The 19,040-nt window shown below is 40.4% G+C and overlaps 1 protein-coding gene across 1 annotated transcript in view; it reads right to left on the reverse strand.

Moving 5' to 3' along the window:
- Positions 1-18,652, reverse strand: part of LOC148861272 (pentatricopeptide repeat-containing protein GUN1, chloroplastic-like) — a 36,735-nt gene extending 18,083 nt beyond the window's left edge. Inside the window, exons 1-2 of the mRNA XM_088984633.1 lie at positions 16,585-18,652; positions 1,726-1,942 (exon numbers count right to left, since the gene is read on the reverse strand). Of these exons, the coding sequence (XP_088840759.1) occupies positions 1,726-1,942; positions 16,585-18,524 (2,157 nt within the window). The 5' untranslated portion in view covers positions 18,525-18,652. The remainder of the gene's footprint in view (positions 1-1,725; positions 1,943-16,584) is intronic.
- Between the last annotated feature and the right edge of the window lie 388 nt (positions 18,653-19,040).

Here is a 19,040-nt window from a genome sequence, read left to right on the forward strand (position 1 = left end):
ATACAATGACAGAGAAGCATCAACTGATTTAATTCTTGTTCCAAAAGTGTGCCGATGTGTGCAACTATTTCTAGCATGCTTTTTTTTAACATTAACTAAGGAACTTCATTAATGCTTTCAAGCATGAGGGTGGGCTTTGGCACAAAAAAATAACTTCTCTGTGTATCTGCATGAGTAGGCTATTTATATCTGTCCCTCCCAAGACCCCGCATTAGCAGGAGCCTCATGCACTGGGCTGCCCTTTTTAGAGTATTTATTGTAGACTAGCATGCACTATCTATCACAACAATTAGGCCCCCCTAGGATCCTCCCTCCAAAAGATATTCACTCTATTTACCCCTTGCCTGGTTAAAGCATCAGCCATGTTGTTTGCACATCAAGGAACCCACTGGAATGTTACATCAATTATTTGCCAATAATCTCTACTATTTCTAGCATGTTAGTGTTCAAAGTCGGAAAATGTTCGCAATCAATATTGACCTGGTCTTAAACTGCAAAGCTGAAATTAAAAGAAAACAACCAAGTTCAAATATTTTTTTGATAAGACAGCCAAGTCCAAATATTTTACAATGGTGAGCAACAAAGTGAGAGAATATGCCCAAAACCATTGCAATATGGGGGCTTTAGTGGAACTCAAAAATTGGGCTAGAGATTTCTCTTTAGGCTGTGCAAATTTCATCTGCACTGGTGTAAATGCATAGGAGTGCAAATATGCTGGCTGTAAATACCAGTTTACTTTTGCTTCAGATTTGAACTTGTCTTGTTTGTTTGTGGAAAGTAAAATAGGAAGTAAAATTGATCCCACCTTATATGCAAGATAATGAAGGTAGGAGGGTTATTTGTTTGGGAGTGAGCCAGGAAGCTAGATGATGTAGCCCCCACTTTATATTAGAGAAAATTGTAGAAGGAAGGTGGTGCAAATTTTGCATCAGTTTTCAAGATGCAAATTTTACACTGCTAGTGCATGCAAATTAGACAAAAAGTACAAATTTTGAATCAGACAGGAATGCAAATCATAATTACAAACAAGCAAACGCAAAACTGAGGCACAAAATTTGTATCTGGCTTAGATTTGCACTGCACCCAAGCACAACTTAAAATCCTCAGTTAGATGAAGCAAAAAAAACCTAAAATGAATTGCCCTAAGAGTGGGGGGAACTCACCATTTATCAAAACAAAAAAGAGAGTGGGAACTCACTCTTGGAGTGCAAATCCTGCCTTCTGAATTCTATGAACAAATAGAAAGTTCTTTTTTTGGGTAAACTATAGAAAGCTCATCATTACACTGAAAAGCCTATGCAGATGACTCAGTACTTCACAAATAATGATATTTAAAACATTGACTGAAATAACTGGCTGATCATCCATCTCAAACTGTAAGAGATGCCAAAGGTGGCACAAATAAAAAAGTATATATCTGTACTTTCTCATTTAATTATTAATCTTTTCTATTGTTTTAAATAGTAATGAAACTTGAAATTCATACCAATATAATCTACACATTAGCAGCTATGGAGAGAGAGAGAGAGAACATGAGAAGGGTGTAACATGCTGGGCCTGAATAACATAAAAACAAAACACCCAAACAACCACAATAAACAATAATTAACCAACCGCTGATCAAGCAAGATTAAACTAATCAACCTACAAATGTATACTTCAAGAAGAAGCAATCTTCTACTGTACATTAATAGTTGTATCAAGCAGGTTAGAATCATAGATTACCTGACCAAAGTGCCATAGCATGTCAGTTAGAGCATTATAAAAAGCAGATGCGGTTGAAGAGTCCAAGCGCTTTACTTCATCAAACAATGATTGAGCCTGAAGCCATACTTTTTCCCTACAGCCCATAAGAAGTCCATGTGCAACACCATACACCTGATTATCAAATAACCGGAGTTCCTCCAGTAACATTGAAGCATCTTCAAATGAATTGCAACGGCTACAATCAGAGGCAAAATCACATCATGAACATAAATGTATAAATAGCTGTGCCTGCAGAAGGTATAACTTCAAGGATTTCATCGCACAGTGAATGCACACAGAAGCACTTTTAAAGAGAGCAAAAGAAACACAAAAAAGCAAGATCGTGCCAACAGACAGGACTTGAGCTAGGAAACAACATATGGCAGTAGTACTATCTAAAGGACATTAAGTTTACAACATGTTTGAACAACTTCATATTGGACAAGTTTGTCAGATCATTAGATGGACTGTTTTACCTGTTACAGGCCCAGCATTACTCAATACTGGTTTTCATCTTTAAAAAATGCATAAGGTTTTTTTATTGGTAACGTTAATTTCACTGATTATGAAAATGAATAATGAATGAGTTACATACAAAACATGCCAAGCATACCTCGTCTTTCAAAAATGTATAAATTAAGGTGCCGTTTGGCAAGTCTTTTTTGAAAGATCTTCCGGAAGATCTGACAGCCAAAAGGCATTTTGGGCTTTTACATAAAGATCTTGGAAGCCCACAGCCCATTTAGTTGGAGGCACGTCTTTACGCACGAAGACGAGATGAAATAAGTCAAAAAGCTCCATTTGGAGCTTCCTGAAACGGGCTTCCCACATCTTTTTGGGGCTGCATCTTTCAGCGACTAGATCTTTTCTCAACCAAACGGGAAAAGATGAAAACATGGGCTGCCGGACTTCTAAAAAGCCAACAACCCACACGAAAAAGACGCGCCAAATGGGGCCTAATTGGCAGCGGGCCTCCAAATCACTATATCTAAGGAGTCATAAATCCACAATTTTGATGGTCGGCATTGATGAAAAATAACTGGCATTAATGATCAAAAGATGTTGAAAATGAATGAAAAATAGAAACTGAAGGACTTACTAGACATGAGGAAATCTCAGGAGTCATGCCCCTCAAAAGAAGCTGAATGTTAGAGATATATCTGGAAAAGAAATTGAAAATCCAAAGTAAAACAACAGGGACCACATTTGTTGTGGAACCAAGAAATACAGCCTTGAAAAAGACCTCCCCTTTTCTATCAGCAATTGATCAGATATAGAACTTTACTCATCCCAAATAAAAAGAAAAACAGAAAATAAAGAGATAACCCTTTTACTGCTCACCCCAATATCATTATCAGCCAAAAACCATATAACAAACAATCAACTTGGAGGATATGAACTCCAATACAAGTCCTGTATCTTTGAAGCTTCTCGGCTCTAGCATAGCAAATCGGTCAGCTAGAGAATTCGTGCAACTTAAAACCCAAGTGAAAAGTTTCCAATGGGATTTTCCAGCGCAAACTCCAATTGACTTAAAGGGGACCTACAAAGTCCATCTTAACCAAGTCAAGGTTCATGAAACCCCTACCAAACCAAGGACCGAAGAAAAGCCAAACAAAGAGCTAAACATAAAGATAATAGGTTCGAAAACATTTATTTTTTTAATTTTAGATAATAGCTTTTCTAAAACATTTGTTTAAAATATAAGTTTATATTTTTAATTAATATTGTGTTTTAGTATTTTTTTATTTTCTGCATTTTTGGCATTTTTTCTGTTTTTGTGCCCTGCACCTCGCTAGGTTCAAAAAAAAAAAGAACAAAAAGCACAAAAAATAAAAAATAAAAAGGCGCAGGCCTGAGCTTGGGTGCAAGGCACACCAAGCGTGCGCCTTCGGAAAGTGATGTGCCTGGGGCTAGGCAAGGCACATAGCTTAAAATCTGCCTCACTTGTACACCTTTTAAATCACTGGAAGCAACGGAATAAAAGCGTCTTTGAAGGGAAAAGCTCTTCTTTATGGAGCATTTGTGTGGGAGATTTAGAGAGGAATTTAATGCAGATCCTGAACTCTTTTTTTTTATCAGCAACTCAAGAAAATTTTGTTAAGATTAAATAACAAAAAGGTACAACAAGAAGTTTAGGTCAAAGACCCTTTTACAGAAAAGATCTCCCGACACAATTAACATTGAGCCCAAAACAAATGCTGCCTATGAGTTCCCTGCTTAGCCAATCCATCCGCCAACCCATTTGCAGACCTCCTAACCCATCTTACATGGATTTGCATATTTCTTGAGATCATCTTGAATCTTCTGAAATCACTTCTGAATTGCCAATAGAACCCCTCCTCCTTTTCTCAACCAGCCAACAACTATTTTTTAGTCCCCCTTCAACAATCAGCCTAGTAATTCCCATATCCTTAGCTTTTTGCACCCCAACAATAGCAGCCAAAAATTTAGCTCTCACTGAGCCACCCTGATCAATAGGTCCTGAACTCTTCATGTATGGCATCTTTTAATAGGACAAGCCTTTCTCCTAGATCCCCTGTGGAGTTTAATACTTCAGTTTGGTGGCAGTTGTAGAAACCCATTGAACAACAAGGAACAAACTGGTATTGGAGGTCGATTTTTTTTTTTTTTGATAAATAACATCAATTCCATTAAAATAATGAATAGATACAAGAAGATCCCCTTAGAGGCGCGAGGAGCAGCCTCTCCAAACAGCAAATACACAAACTACAACAGAGAAAACATGAATGTTGAAATTAAAACAATAGTTACAATTGTGCCCAGAACAATGTTTCCCTATTTATCCCTTGTTTTGCCAAGACATCAGCAAAAGCATTAGCTGATCTCCCAACCCATTGTACTGTTATAGACATATTTCTTGTCAGCCATTTGAATTTCTTTAACTCATTTTTGTAGCCCCAAGTGACATCCTCCGGATTATTTAACCAGTCCACCACTGTCTTAGAGTCTCCTTCAATAAGAAGCTGCTCCACGCCCACTTCTTTTGCAAGTATTCCTTGTATTGCAGCTAGCAGTTCTGCCCAGATAGAGTTCTCAACTCCTAAAGGGCCAGAGTAAATTAAGACAACCTCTCCAGCCTCATTCCTCAGTACACCTTCCATCCCAGAGGGACCCTGTCCAGCCTCATACCTCAGTACACCTTCCTCCCATCAAAATTCAGCTTCAAAGAACCAAGAGGAGGGGGGACCCAGCTAGTGCCATTCCCTTGTAAGAGGAACCTCACCTAGGCATTTAGTGGGCCGATTGGTGTAGCAGATGCTACTGAAGCAGATATCCAAGCCTTGTTGGTGGGCTTGACATCTAGGTGACTCTTAACATTACGAGGTGGTGGTAGAAGGTGATTCCAAGAATGTAATCAGTTGGATGAAAAGCACCAAGGAGGGCCCTTGGAGATCCAACAGCATTTTTAATGAGATTTTGGAAATCAAGTCTAACTTAATATTTCATTTTAGATAGAACCCTAGAGAGTTGAATTCTGTGACTGATGGAGCCAAATCAGCAGTAGGGATGGAATTTTGGCAATAGAAACTCCTCAATGCCTTCGTAAATTCTAGGAGGGTCTTTTTTATTTTTTTGGCTTTTGGTCCTGTTTGGGCAAATAACAAGCCTAAAATCACTTCCAATATTTACAAAACAGCCCAAAACATGGATTGTCTCTGAATTCCTTGTTTAGCTAACCCATCCGCCTAGCTATTTGCAAATCTCCTAATCCACTTTATTTGGATTATCATGTCTTTAGAAACCTGCTTTAAGTTCCTGAATTCATTCTTTAACTGCCAAATTACTCCCCCCTTTTTCAGCCCGCCCACAACAATTTTTGAATCACCTTCAACAATCAATCTGACAATCCCCAATTCTTTAGCTTTCTCCACTCCATACACAGCCGCCATTATTTTTTTATTTCACCACATCTCCATGCTGAATAGGACCTGAAAACATGGCCAGAATGTTTCCATTTTCCTCCCCGATTACCCTACCAATACCCGAAGGTCCAGGATTTCCCATGCAACTACCATCAAAATTTAATTTCTTCCATCCAGCACATGGAGGTGACCAGGCCTCAATTATTTTTTGTCTTCTAGAGGATGAGTGAACTATTATCCCCATGAACTGAAAAAAGCTTTAAAATTTTCACCCACTGTGCCACCCTTAAGGTTACAATCTCAAACACAGATTCCTTACTCCTTTCTTTGTCTTCAAAGATTCTTAAATTCCTTCTTCCTAAATTGTCCATATCACTGCTGCTCTGGTGCATCTCCCCAAAATCCTGCCTCTTCTTTTAGAGCAACTAAAAAGATGAGAGTTGAATAATCCTTCCAAATTATTAGGAGAGAGCCACCTGCAACCAAAAAGAGACGAAAAAAACTCCCAAATAGAAATAGCAAAAGGACAGGAAATTAGAAGATGAAAAGCAGTCTCACTATGCAACTTACATAAGGAGCACCAGTTTGGGGACAAGCACCAATTTGGTCTTTTTCTTTGGAGTTGATCACAGTTGTTAATGGAACCATGATACACTTTTCAACAGAGAGCATTGACTTTTGGAGGAATAGGCCGAGACCGACTTCCTTAACAAGGAAAGAAGGGGAGGTGGCTACAAGAGAACTTAACAAGGATTTGGAAAAATAAACCCCCGAGTGAACAAGTGCCCACACTCTGGAATCTGAATCACCATCCCCCAAGACCACTGAATTCAACATACTAACACTAGGAATTTCTGACTCTTAAGGTTTCTAGTAAAGCTCAGATTCCAATTCAAGCCTGACTAGGAAGAGGACGAGCTAACTAAATGACACAACGGCTTTCCTTCAAAACTAGAGAGCTTAAAATGAGAGGGAAAAACCTCAGACAAGGGGGATTCCTCAACCCAGATATCCTTCCAAAACCTTATTCTCTGACCCAAAGCTAAAACATACCTTATGTGAGTGAGGAATACAAGAAGAATGCCATGGATAGCCTTCCAAGGAGCAACCAAAGTAGCTCTATGCAAGCAGCCCGCATCCCACCCATTGTTTGACAGACCATTGATACTTGAGATAACTTTATTCCACAGCTTCTCATTTTCTTTAGGGAATTTCCAAAGCCATTTATTCAACAAAGCCAAAATTTTCAACCTAACATTTCCAATGCCTAATCCCCCTTCCTCCTTCAACTTTACCACCTTATCCCAGCTAATCAAGTGATCTTTCTTACCCTCCCCAGGCTCCCAAAGGAAATCTCTCATAATCTTTTCACCACTGCTAGGGCATCCTAAAAATTGACATGAAGTACACTGGAGATTTGCTAAAGTGGATTTGATCAATGTTACTCCTCCCAACGAAATACATTTCATTTTCCAGCTTGCTAGCCTTTTTCTCAAACCTCTCCACTATTGGGGTCCAAAAACTAACTAATCTAGGGTTGCCACCAAGGAGTAATCCTAGGTAACACAAAGGCCAATTCCATTTCTTACAACCCAATGAATCTGCCATTTCTCTCAGATCATCATCCCCTATTCCAGCCAATAAACTTTTAGACCAATCAATTTTCAAATTGGAGATCCTTTCAAAGAGTTACACTATCAGCTTCAAATTTTCTACCCCTTCTCTGCCTTCCCCATCACAAAAAAACCAGGATATCATCTGCAAATTGCAAGTGGGAGACCAGAACTCTATATCTTCCTATTACTCAGCCCTTAAACAGCCCAATAGAGTTAGCCTTGGAGATTAGCTTACTTAAGACCTCAGCTATCAGAGTGAATAGAAATGGAGAAAGTGGATCACCTTGTCTAAGATCTCGAAGCCCCTCAATGAAATCAATTGCTACCCATTGACTATAACAGAGAAGTAGCTTGTTTGCAAGCAACCCCTGATCCATTTACACCATAAATCCCCAAAGCCACATCTCCTCATAATGCTGATCAAGAAATCCCAGTCCACTAAATCATAAGCTTTCTCCAAACCCAACTCGATTCCTAGTCCCTCCTTCAACCTTTTTTGAGCCTCCACACACTCATTTGCAATTGGAATCCGATCAACTATATGTCTGTCTTGGATAAAAGCTCCTTGGAACCGGAAAATGAGAGGGGGAGGACCTTTTTAAGCCTCAGAGAAAGCACCTTGGCAATTATCTTATAGATACTAGTAACTAGACTTATAAGTCTGAAGTCCCCTGGTTGGATGGCATCTTTCTTCTTTGGAATCAAGGCTAAGAAGGTTGAGTTCTCTGGGCTGATTACCCCTACCGTGGAACTCCCTAAAAACTTTAATCAGATCATCTTTAATTACTTCCCAACAATTGATAAAAAGCCATTGTGAATCCATCAACCCCATGAGCCTTAGATCTATCCATGGAGAACACTGCTTCCTTAATTTCAACCTCCTCAAGCCTTTTCTCCAAAACATCCACTTGATTTTCTTCCAAAAAATCCCACTCAAGCCCATCCAAAGACCACCTCTCATTGATTGGCCTACGATATATTGATCTGAAATGATCTACAAAGGCCTTAGCAATTTCACCTTGATCTATTATTTCACCCCCCACCACCACCACCACCAATAAAGATGATATTGAGCTCTTCCTTTTTCTCCCATTAGCTAAAGCATGGAAGAATTTAGTGTTTCCATCCCCTTCCTTAATCTACCTCTCCCTTGACTTTTGCTTCCAGTTGATCTCCTCTCTTAATATGGTAATCTCTAGCTTCTTTTTTCGAAACCATCTTCTCTTCCTATCATGATCATTTAGAACACCTTGCATCTCCTTCATATCAAACTCCTCAATTTGCAAAATAATGCAAGCTTTTTTTCTCTTCTAATCTCCCAAACTAAATTTTATTCCATTCTTTAATTTGTCCTTTCAAAATCTACAACTTTAGAAATTTCTGACCTTCCCACATAGGTTGTGGCATGTGGGTAACCCACCACTCCTTAACCTTTTCCTTGATTTCCAGATGGGTAAGCCACATATTCTCAAATCTAAAGGGAATTGGACCTCCAACATTGGATCTCCGAAACAAGCAAATTGGCCAGTGATCTAAAGTAACTCGAGGCAAGGTTTTTCCCATCAAATTCAACCAGTGTTCTTCCAAGTCTAGTGACACCAAGAATAAGCCCAGTCTAGAACAGATAAGGTTAGCTTAAAGATTAGACCACGTAAAACAAGGTTGACCTAGAGGGATGTCCCTTGACTCAAGATCCTCAATAAAGTTGTTAAATCTCCTCATGCTTGACCATGGCCCCTCCCACAAACCTCTAATGTCTATTAACTCTTCCCACATTACATTTCTTTCTTTATAAGAGTTTGGACCATAAACATTGGTAAGGACCCATTCAAATCCATCCTGAGTATTCTTCAACTTAACTGAAACTGAGAGTCTTCCCACTAGTTCTTTATTGCACTTGAACATTTCCTCCTTCCAAGCTGTTATTATTCCCCTAAAGGCACCAAGCTGGAGCATAACTCCACTGAATATCTCTCCCTCCCCAAACACTCCTTATCCATTTCCTATCTACCTCTTGAACTTTGGATTCCTGGATCAGCACCAAGTCTGGTTTCTCTTTCTTCAACAACTCCCTGATCAGCCTTCTCTTTATAGCACCCTAAGCTGGAGCATAACTCCACTGAATATCTCTCCCTCCCCAAACACTCCTTATCCATTTCCTATCTACCTCTTGAACTTTGGATTCCTGGATCAGCACCAAGTCTGGTTTCTCTTTCTTCTCCCTGATCAGCCTTCTCTTTATAGCACTTCCTAAGCCCCTCACATTCCAACTGATAACCTTCATTGACCTAGTTGAGATTACCCTAGAGCACCTCTTCCTATAACCCTCCTTTTCTTCTTCCTCCCTTGGCACTAAACTCATTGCCCCCTTCAACATTATTAATAAGCTTCTCCATTTCATTCATTTTTCTCCTTCTTTTTCCTCCCCCCACTTTTCCTTTTTTTTTTGTTTGAGGGATCACCTCCTTAGCTTTCTCTACATTAAGCCTCATTCTTCCAACTAGGTCCACCACCAAGTCTTCTTCCTCCTGCATACTTTCCCCCAAGATACCTACTTCAGCTCTGATCTCAATCACTTTTTCTTTACTCACAACATTCTCATTTTTTTTTCTAATTCTGTTTTTTTCAATGAATTTTCTCCCACCTTCCTACATTCTCCACTTCTCATGCTTTCCCCTGAATCCTCTATCTCCTTTCCACAATCCGTCTTTGAACCTCCCTCTAAGTCTTCCCCAAACTCACAACAGCATCAAAAGGATCCATGGACCTTTGCACGATGAGGACAGGATTTGGGTTGTCTATAATAGCATTAGAGGAAAGGTCAGTAACAAAACTGAAATCACTGAAGTTACAAGGAACACCAGAGTTCAAAGGAGGATCTTGTTGAGGATTGGACTTTCCCAAATTTCTTGTTGCCCTGAATTGGATCTTGGATGCCACTCGAACCAAAGCCAATTTTCTCTATTTGGTTGCTTCCTTGGTGGTTGCATTATCTTGTCCCAACCTTGGTTTTGTGCCCCTTACTGAAGTATCCTTCAAAGTTTTATTTTCCCCTGCTCAATCACAATCTGACTTTCCAAGTTTTGCTTCTCAACTGAGGGATCCTCCAATTGTTGTTCGATTACAAGAAGGTCCCCATTGATCATGGACCAGATACATCAAACTCGCATCACTTTGCATTTGCCCTACCAAAGATTTGTCGGCCCGAGTGTTGGAAGACTCTCGACAAGCTTTATCCCCCTACCTAAGCTGCTTATCTACTTTAATATCAAAGCACTCCTCAACCTGTGTCTCACTAACTTTCTCCCCTCAAATAAAGCACCAATATGCATATCCTCTTCATCCCCCAAGCAAACTTGGATAGTTCCATCAATACTTCCAAAACTTGAATCACCGTCGGACAAGCTCTCCTCCTCAGAATTGTCGCAACTAATCCATCGGTTGTCATCATTTTGTCATGCTGAACTTCCTTCAATCGGGTATATCTAGGGTTAGGTTTGTCTTGTATCAACTGAGGGTGCTTAACCGACTGTAACTGGGTCAAAATTCCCAAGTTGTTATTGTTTAAGCTTGGTGGGGATGATGATACACCCACCTTAGCATCTATCATCATCCCCCCTTCCACGACCCCATGCATAAATTTTTAGTTATCATGTGAGGTCAGTTTAGAATAAGATCCAACCACTCAGTCTGCCTCTGGTTCAGGTCTTTAACCATGCCTTTTCTCTTTTTAGAGCCTCCACATAGGACAATGAGCCAGTCCTTCTTAATTCAAAAAAAAAAGAATAACCATCTATTAATGGGTCTTTCAAGCCTAATGACAACTTGCCCGATGGTCTATTTTCTTTGTGGGAAAATTAGCATTAAAGCTCGAGCCATCCTTACTCTTTCCTCCACGTGACCTTCAACCTTTCCCCCTTTCTTCCAAAGGGTCAATTCAACTTCCGACGCTATCCAAACCTACCTCCACCTTCCATCACAAAAAACTTCAATCATTCTTGGAATCTTCTCCGGCTTGGTCGCACGTAACCGCAAGGTAGCCACATGAAGATCAGACAAATCCAGTTCTTATAGGGAACCTCCACACAACGCTGCAACATGGACAAAAAACTCCTCTATCCAAAGATGGAAAGGCAGTCCCACTAATTTCAAGCTAATGGCATCACACTCTATCTCCACCTCATTACAGGATGGATTCCAATTTTCTACCATCGATACTCTCTCTCCAGTGGCAATTCTAAGTAGATTCTCACATCGGCTACCCAAATCTAATACCACTACACTTTCACCAAAAGGTCAAAGAATAGCCCTTTCCATTGCCAAAACATAGGCCATTATATCCTGTAAAACTCCTCCCAAACAGCCACCTTCCTATCCGATCTAACCATCATTCTTCTTCTCCAATCCTCCATGCTCCACTCAGTCATCAATTTTGAGCATGTGGAACTGCCACAAATGCCTCCTCCTGTCAGTTTCTTCACATCGTTGTTTTCTCAATCAAGTGTCTCGACTCTGGGGTAATCACAAGAGCCTTCATGTGTTCTACTTAGTTCTCCAAATACCACATCCTCTGTTCATAATTATCCAAGGCCCCCGCAAACATCAACCACCCTTGTTTTTCTTTTCTAGCAGAATACAAACTATCTACTTCTTACCAGGTCCGAACATTACTATCGATTGAATAAAATCTCCCCCATCATTGTTCTTCTTCTCCACAATAAACATTTTCTTTTGCAGACATAGTTCCCCTTTCCACCCGGTCTCCATGATGGCAAATACAGTGCCATCAATGAACCCTTTCAACCAACTTGAAGCTTCCCTACTTAATACCACTACCGATCTTTTATCTTCTCTAATTTGACTGACGAGCTACCACCTGTCTCTTCTAGCAATTTTCTTTTCCATGACAAAAAAAACTTCTTCCACCTATTAGCCGAAACAAACCTCTCCTCCATCGGTCCCACACCTGTCCTAGGAATTCCGGCTTAGCTCATAAGCACTAAAATGAATTGAGGTTTGGCAATAACAACCTCCTAAAAGTTGGCCACCTAATGTAATGCCACTTGAATTGGCAATGGGCAAGGCTGAATTTAATCAAGCATAAACTTTAACCTAGAAAGCAAGTCCAATAATGGAGGGAAGGGCATCAAAGTAGTAGAATGGATGCACGTGAAACCAAGGCATACATGAAGCACCCTATAACCTAAAGTTTGAAATGACCCATGCTATAAGAGCAGCAAAAAATGTCAAAAGAAAAGCTCATTAAAAAAGAAGTTCCAAGTTCAACAAGAAAGTGGTCTGGAGAAAGAGCAAGGTGGATAGCCGATTACATTGGATTCCGGGTTTGGGCTGTTCAACGATGACAAAAGGATAGTCGGAGTCCAGAGAGGTGACTGGTGAGGGGATAGGGTTTGGAGGGACTAAATGGTTTAGTAACGATGAGGACAGGAGGGATAGAGAGATGGAGAGGAGAGGTGGAGAGCTGATGCAAAGTTGCAAACCATGTGGTGAATGGAAGAGATAGTGATAACAATGTCGGCTTCCAGGTTCGAGCCATTCGACAATGATGTAGGGATAGTCAAAGTCCGGAGAGGTTACTGGTCAAAGAATAGGATTTGATAGGACAGGGGGACGAAGGGGGAGGGGGAGGGGGAGGGGGAGGAATCTTGGTATTTCTACACATCTCATATACATCCTTTCCCCCTTTTTGGTATGAAAGTTACCCTTTTTCTTTAAAAAAAATAATTTCACACATATCAAAAGTGGTGAAATCAGCTTCTGAACTTAATTCAGAAAACCATAAGCAGGTATCTCAATTAAGTTTCTCTCATTCTTTTCTCTATCGACAGCAATTACCATGGATCTACTGCTTTTTTCTACAGTGAATAATTAAAATAGTTAAAACCATTGTTGGAAATTGAGAAATAAAACACCCATAAGATTGGTGTAATAAAGATTAGGATGTTAAGAACTTGAGGTGGAGTGGTGACAGGCTTGAATGGACAATTTAGAAATGGCTATGCTCAAGGGAAATTAAGGCCTAAGGGCATAACCAATTGACAATAAGATAAGGCTGCACCAAACAAGATCGCATGCCTGTGCAAAATAAAGGCCATCAAGAGCACCAAACAAAAGGAGTAACTATGCAGGCTAAAAGTTATAAAAGAACAAGAGGAAAGCCAAAATAGGACATGAGAGCAAAAGATATGGCCCCATAAGGTGCGGAATGATATATGGCATGCATGCACCCAATATTGGCAAGTTAAAGTATAGGATGATGGAAAGTCAGCGTTATTCTCTAAATTTGATTAAATAAATGCTAATAACTATAAAAGCTTCCTAAGGAAAGATCATTGTTGAATCTCAAAAGGCATCAGCAGAATAGCAGGCAACAAACAAACAGATGTCAAAAGAATTATAAGCCCAAGGAGAATGGATGACTAGTTGTTGACCATGGTATAGTACGTGCATGGAGTTGTGGTGTCTGGCTATATGCCAATGGAAAATGTGTGTTGCTAATAAATGAATATTTTTCTAATTTTCCTTTTATTTTTTGAAATGCAGATCTTATGATATAATTAACCTAGTCATGTTAAACTTCTAGCTTTACAATGGGTTTTTATCAAGACTGTTGGGAGGTGTTGAAAGAGGATCTAGCTGAAGTCTTTAAGGAATTTGCAGACAATCACACTATAAGCCCTGGAATTAATGCCACCTTTTTGGCTTTGATACCTAAGAAGAATGATGCCAACCACCCAAAAGATTTTAGGCCTATTAGTCTGGTGACAAGCATCTATAAAATTCTGGCTAAAGTGCTCTCATTGAGGATCAAAACAGTCATCCCTACCATCATTAGTGAAACTCAGGGGGCTTTCATTCAAGGGCGACAAATAACATATCAGATCTTAATTGCGAATGAGTGTGTGGAGGAAATGAAAAGGTCTAGTAGGAAGGGATTCATTTGTAAATTGGATCTTGAAAAAGGCATATAATTTGGTGGACTGGGAGTTCCTATTAGAGGTTATGCGAAATGGTGGATTTGGGGACAAGTGGTATAGTTGTATCTTTGGGTGTATCAGTACTTATCACTACTCTATTCTGGTAAATGGTACAGTGAGGGATTTTTTTCCAGCTTGCTGGGGTGTCAAGCAAGGGGATCCACTTTCACCCTTCCTTTTTACCTTAGTAGCTGATGCGATTAGTAGGATCATTACTAAGGTTGACAGCGAAGATGCCATTAGGGGTTGGAGAATAGGGAGACACCAAGTCCCCGTCACCCACTTCAGTTTGCAGACGACCTAATGATTTTTTGTGAATGAGGTCTTAGTGAAAAGGTAGCAAACCTAAAGGAGCTAATAAAAGGATTTGAAAGTGTCCCTAATTTGAGAATAAATCTGAAAAAGAGTTGCGTACTAGGTATAAATTTGGAGGTAGGGGAGGTCGTGGCTATTGCGGAGTGTCTTGAGTGTTCCACCTCTGCTTGGCCTATGTCATATTTAGGGCTTCCTTTAGGGGTAAATCCTAGGGAGAGTAGATTTTGGACCCCAGTGTTAGAAAAGCTACCTTGGCTAACTTACCTACCTATTATTTGTCTGTCTTTAGGATACCAGTTAGGGAAGCTAAGAAGCTGGAGAAGTTGATGAGAGACTTCTTATGGGAGTCGGGACAAGAGAGAAAAGATCACTTGGTTAATTGGGAAATTGTCTGCAGAAGTAAAGAAAAGGGGGGTTTGGGAATTAGGAGGGTAACTAGAAAGAATCGAGCTCTGTTAGGGAAATGGTTGTGGAGATGGCCTTTGGAAAGAGAGAGATTGTGGCATGAGGTAGTGGGAAGCATTCATGGGAGGTCAGAGAATGGATGGGATGTTGGTGTATCGAAGCAAGCTAACCTAGCAGCACCTTGGAAGGCTATTCACAACACCCTTCCTCAATTCCTCAATTTTATCAGGTATGAAGTTTGTTCTGGCAACTCTATCCTTTTTTGGGAGGATATTTGAGTAGGAGACTCACCGTTAAAGGTTTTGTTCCCTTCGCTTTTTTCTATTTCTTTGTACAAAAAAGAGGTGGTCTCAAAATTTGTCTCACCTTTGGGAACACCCTTAGATCCTACTTGGCATTTTGGGTTTCGTAGAGGACTTGGGGATGCTAAAATTGAGTCTCTTTCTTTGTTGCTTGGGTGTCTTAATCAGGTTTGTTTTGGATCCCTCCAAGCCAGATAAGAGAGTTTGGACTCCTAGACCCAATGGAACTTTCACTTGTGCTTCTTTTTTCAAGTCCATCTCTCAACTTCCTACTCACCAACCCTTTCCGTCAAAAGAAATTTGGTGTAAGCCAGTTCCCCCAAAAATTATGGCTTTTTGTTGGAAAGTTTTCCATGGGAAAGTAAACACTTCAGACAACCTACAAAAGAGAAGACCTTTTCTCTGTATTTCTCCTAATTAGTGTATCCTCTGTAGAGCTCACGGTGAGGATTGTTACTATCTATTAGTATCTTGTCCGTTTTCTGCAGACCTTTGGGCTTGGCTACTTTCGTTGTTTGGGGGTAGTTGGAGTCTACCAGCAGAAGTTCACATGCTCTTCAACCATTCTACCTTTTTTTGGCCTATAAAAATAGGGAGAATTATGTGGAGATGTGCTCGTGTTGCCTTGACTTGGACTCTTTGGGAAGAAAGGAATCTCAGGATTTTTCAAGATAAGGAAAGGAACAGCCAAGATTTGAAAGACTGTGTGTTAAACAAGGCAATACATTAGCTGAAAACCTTGGAAATCTTTCATCAATTCTCCTTTAATGACATTTGGAGAAATTGGTCAACAGTAGAAGGGAGAGATTTTGTTACTCTACTCAGGTCCTTTGGGAATTGGGAATTCCATCGGGGCAGAACTTTTAGCTGTTGTACAAAGGGTTCAATTTGCAAACTAGTTGGGGGTACAACACCTAATAATCGAGGGGGATTCCAAAGTGGTGGTGGGTTGGTTGAAAAATTCTAAAGAGGCTATGTAGCGATACAAGAATGAAATGAAGAAATTTAGTTGGTTGACAAGGAATATGTTGGTCACTGTACAGTGGGTGGGGAGATCAGCAAATACCTTGTCAAATGTGTTCGCTAAGCAAGGGGTAAATAGGGAAGAATTATTTTGGGCTCAGTTGTGATTCTTGTTTTTCTTTCCTAATTTACTTGTAAGTTTCAAGGAGGGGCTGCAGCTCGCGCCTCTCGTTGGGATGATGTATGAATTCACTCTAATTTGCTTCTAAATCAATAAACTTATTATTATTCATCAAAAAAAAAAGAATCCTCAAGTATAAGAAATTGAAAAGGTTCGAAAATCAATGCGCACCTGCAAGCATTTAAAATGGCAGAAAAGGTGACGACATTTGGTTTTATTTCCAGTTGATGCATCTTATGAAAAACTCCCAAAATGTATAAGATTTCCTGAGATTTTCTCTTTGTATCTTCCTTCGGATGTCGTGCTTTTTCAGCAGCTAGCTGCCCAAAAATCCTCATAACATGGTTTTCCTCCTCTTTGTCTCCTGCCTTTCGTTCAATGGCTTCCAAACAATCTTTATAAGTTAAATATTCAGGTTGTGGCTCATCAGTACCGTCATCAGCATCTTGAAAATTTAAAGTTGCTGACCGACCAAAGGCATCAATTATCGAATTGTATGTAACAACATTAGGCCGGATCCCTTCCCTTGTCATCTCATCAAGCAAGGAGACAGCAGACTCCACCAATCCATTCTTACATAAGGCATCAATTAGTGCGCTGTACAGAACTACATCAGCCTTCAGTCCTGCCTGCTTAAACTCTCCAAATGTATCCATTGCTTCTTTATACATACCTCCTTTTGAGTATGCATCAATCATAGTAGAGTAAGTTAAGACGTTAGGAGTAACATTCTCTGCTTTCATTTCTTCAAACAATTCTTTAACCTCGTCATACTTCCCTTGCTTCCCATAACCACCCAATAATGCATTGTAAGTGACAGCGTCCTTTTTGATCCCCGAACTCTCCATCTCCTTGCAGACACTCAAAGCTTCCTCAAATCGCCCAAGCTTTGCATAAATTGAGAGCAAGGTATTATACGAGACCCTATCCAAACCAATACCCACAAACTTCATCTCATTAAACAAATTCAATGCCTCATCTAATCGGCCAGCCTTGGCATACCCGTCAATCATGGTACTATAAGTGACCACATTGGGACATGCATTCTTCTCAGACATCTCAGACATTATTTCAAAGGCCATATCCATCTGCCCACCTTTACAAACTGCATCTAGAAGTGTATTATAGGTAAAAATATCCCTAGCAATCCTTCTATAAACCATCTCATTGAACAAGCTTCGAGCTTCCTTCCACAACCCACCACGACTACAAACAGCGAGAAGGGAATTAAAGGTGATCCGATCGGGTTGCACCCCATTCCTTACCATCTCATCGAATATCTCCAGTGTCCGGTTAAAATCCATACCCCCTTTCCCACATGCATCAATAACCGCATTATATGTCACCAAGTTGGGCTTCAACCCTGACGCTTTCATCGACTCAAAGACTTCTATGGCCTGCTCACAAAACCCACTCCGTCCATAAGCACTAATCAAAGCTGAAAATGCATAAACGGTATTACCGTAACCTTCAATGTTAGCAGTTTCGAACACACTCTTCGCAAGATCAACCTGTCCCAACCTACCGAGAGTGCTAATCATCGCACTCGCCAACTTCCCCTGCTCGTTCCGCTTGCGCTCTCTCTGGACCGCGAACTCGAAACACCGGATTGCCTTGGAACACTCCCCGCGATTCCCGAGCTCCCGAAGCAGGAAGGTGTAGTCGTCCGAGCCGGAGAGCTTGGACTCGAAGCTGCGCAGAAGAATCTCTAGGGCTTTGTCGTCTCCACCAGAGCGGATTGCCTGCTCCAGAGCTTCCTCGGCAACGGAGGTGTGTCTGCTGCCCACGGCCGTTTTGGGGCGGCCGAAATGCATCTTGGAGACGAACCGAGTCGATCTCCGACCACGAAAATCGGCACCAAGTTCGGTCTTCGAAGGGGGGAAAGGAGAGATAGGGGGGAAATTAGGGCTTCGAGAGAGAGGAGTGTTACCTGGCTTGGAGGCATTTCGAGTTGCAGGTGAAGAAGAGCCTAGGGAGAACTTCTGTGAACTCCAATGGTGGTTCTGGTGGTGATTCTTAGGATGATGCTGTAGGTGGTTTTGGGGATAATGGTGGTTGTGGTAGGGTTTGGTTGAGGTGATGGAGCAGTGCGGAGGAGTCGAAGAGGCCATAAAAAAGATTTGGAGAAGATTCTCAGAGAGAGAACGTTAAATAAGAACGCAAGTATGAGGACGTTTTGTTAGGTCAAACGGACGCTTTCGGACATAGTTAACTGTAACGGCTGTGACGATTCGCTTTTTGTGTTGTGTAGATCTTGCTTTATAACCGAAAATAAAGGATAGCGGAGATTTTGGAGTGTGAGGATAAATTGTTGCACGTGTCCGGTGCCCGTCTTTGGTAGGGATAGGGGTAGATTCGAATCGAGTGATAGGGGTAGATTCGAATCGAGCCGAATACTTGGGTATTCGAACTCGGCTCGGTACCTGATTCGAGTTAGAGTTAATAGTTCGTAAATTCGATTTCGATTATAAGCCGTTTTTATTGAAAAATAAAAATTATATGTAGAACTTTATTTTTTATTTTTAGATAAAAAATTAAAAGTTATAAAAATTATTTACTATTATTCATAAAAAAAATAAAAAATATATATTAATAAAATTATATATTTTTTATGTATATATATATGT

This window comes from Nelumbo lutea, chromosome 4 (assembly GCF_056320005.1).
Source record: "Nelumbo lutea isolate HS-2025 chromosome 4, American lotus-T2T, whole genome shotgun sequence".
Taxonomy (NCBI): Eukaryota; Viridiplantae; Streptophyta; class Magnoliopsida; order Proteales; family Nelumbonaceae; genus Nelumbo; species Nelumbo lutea.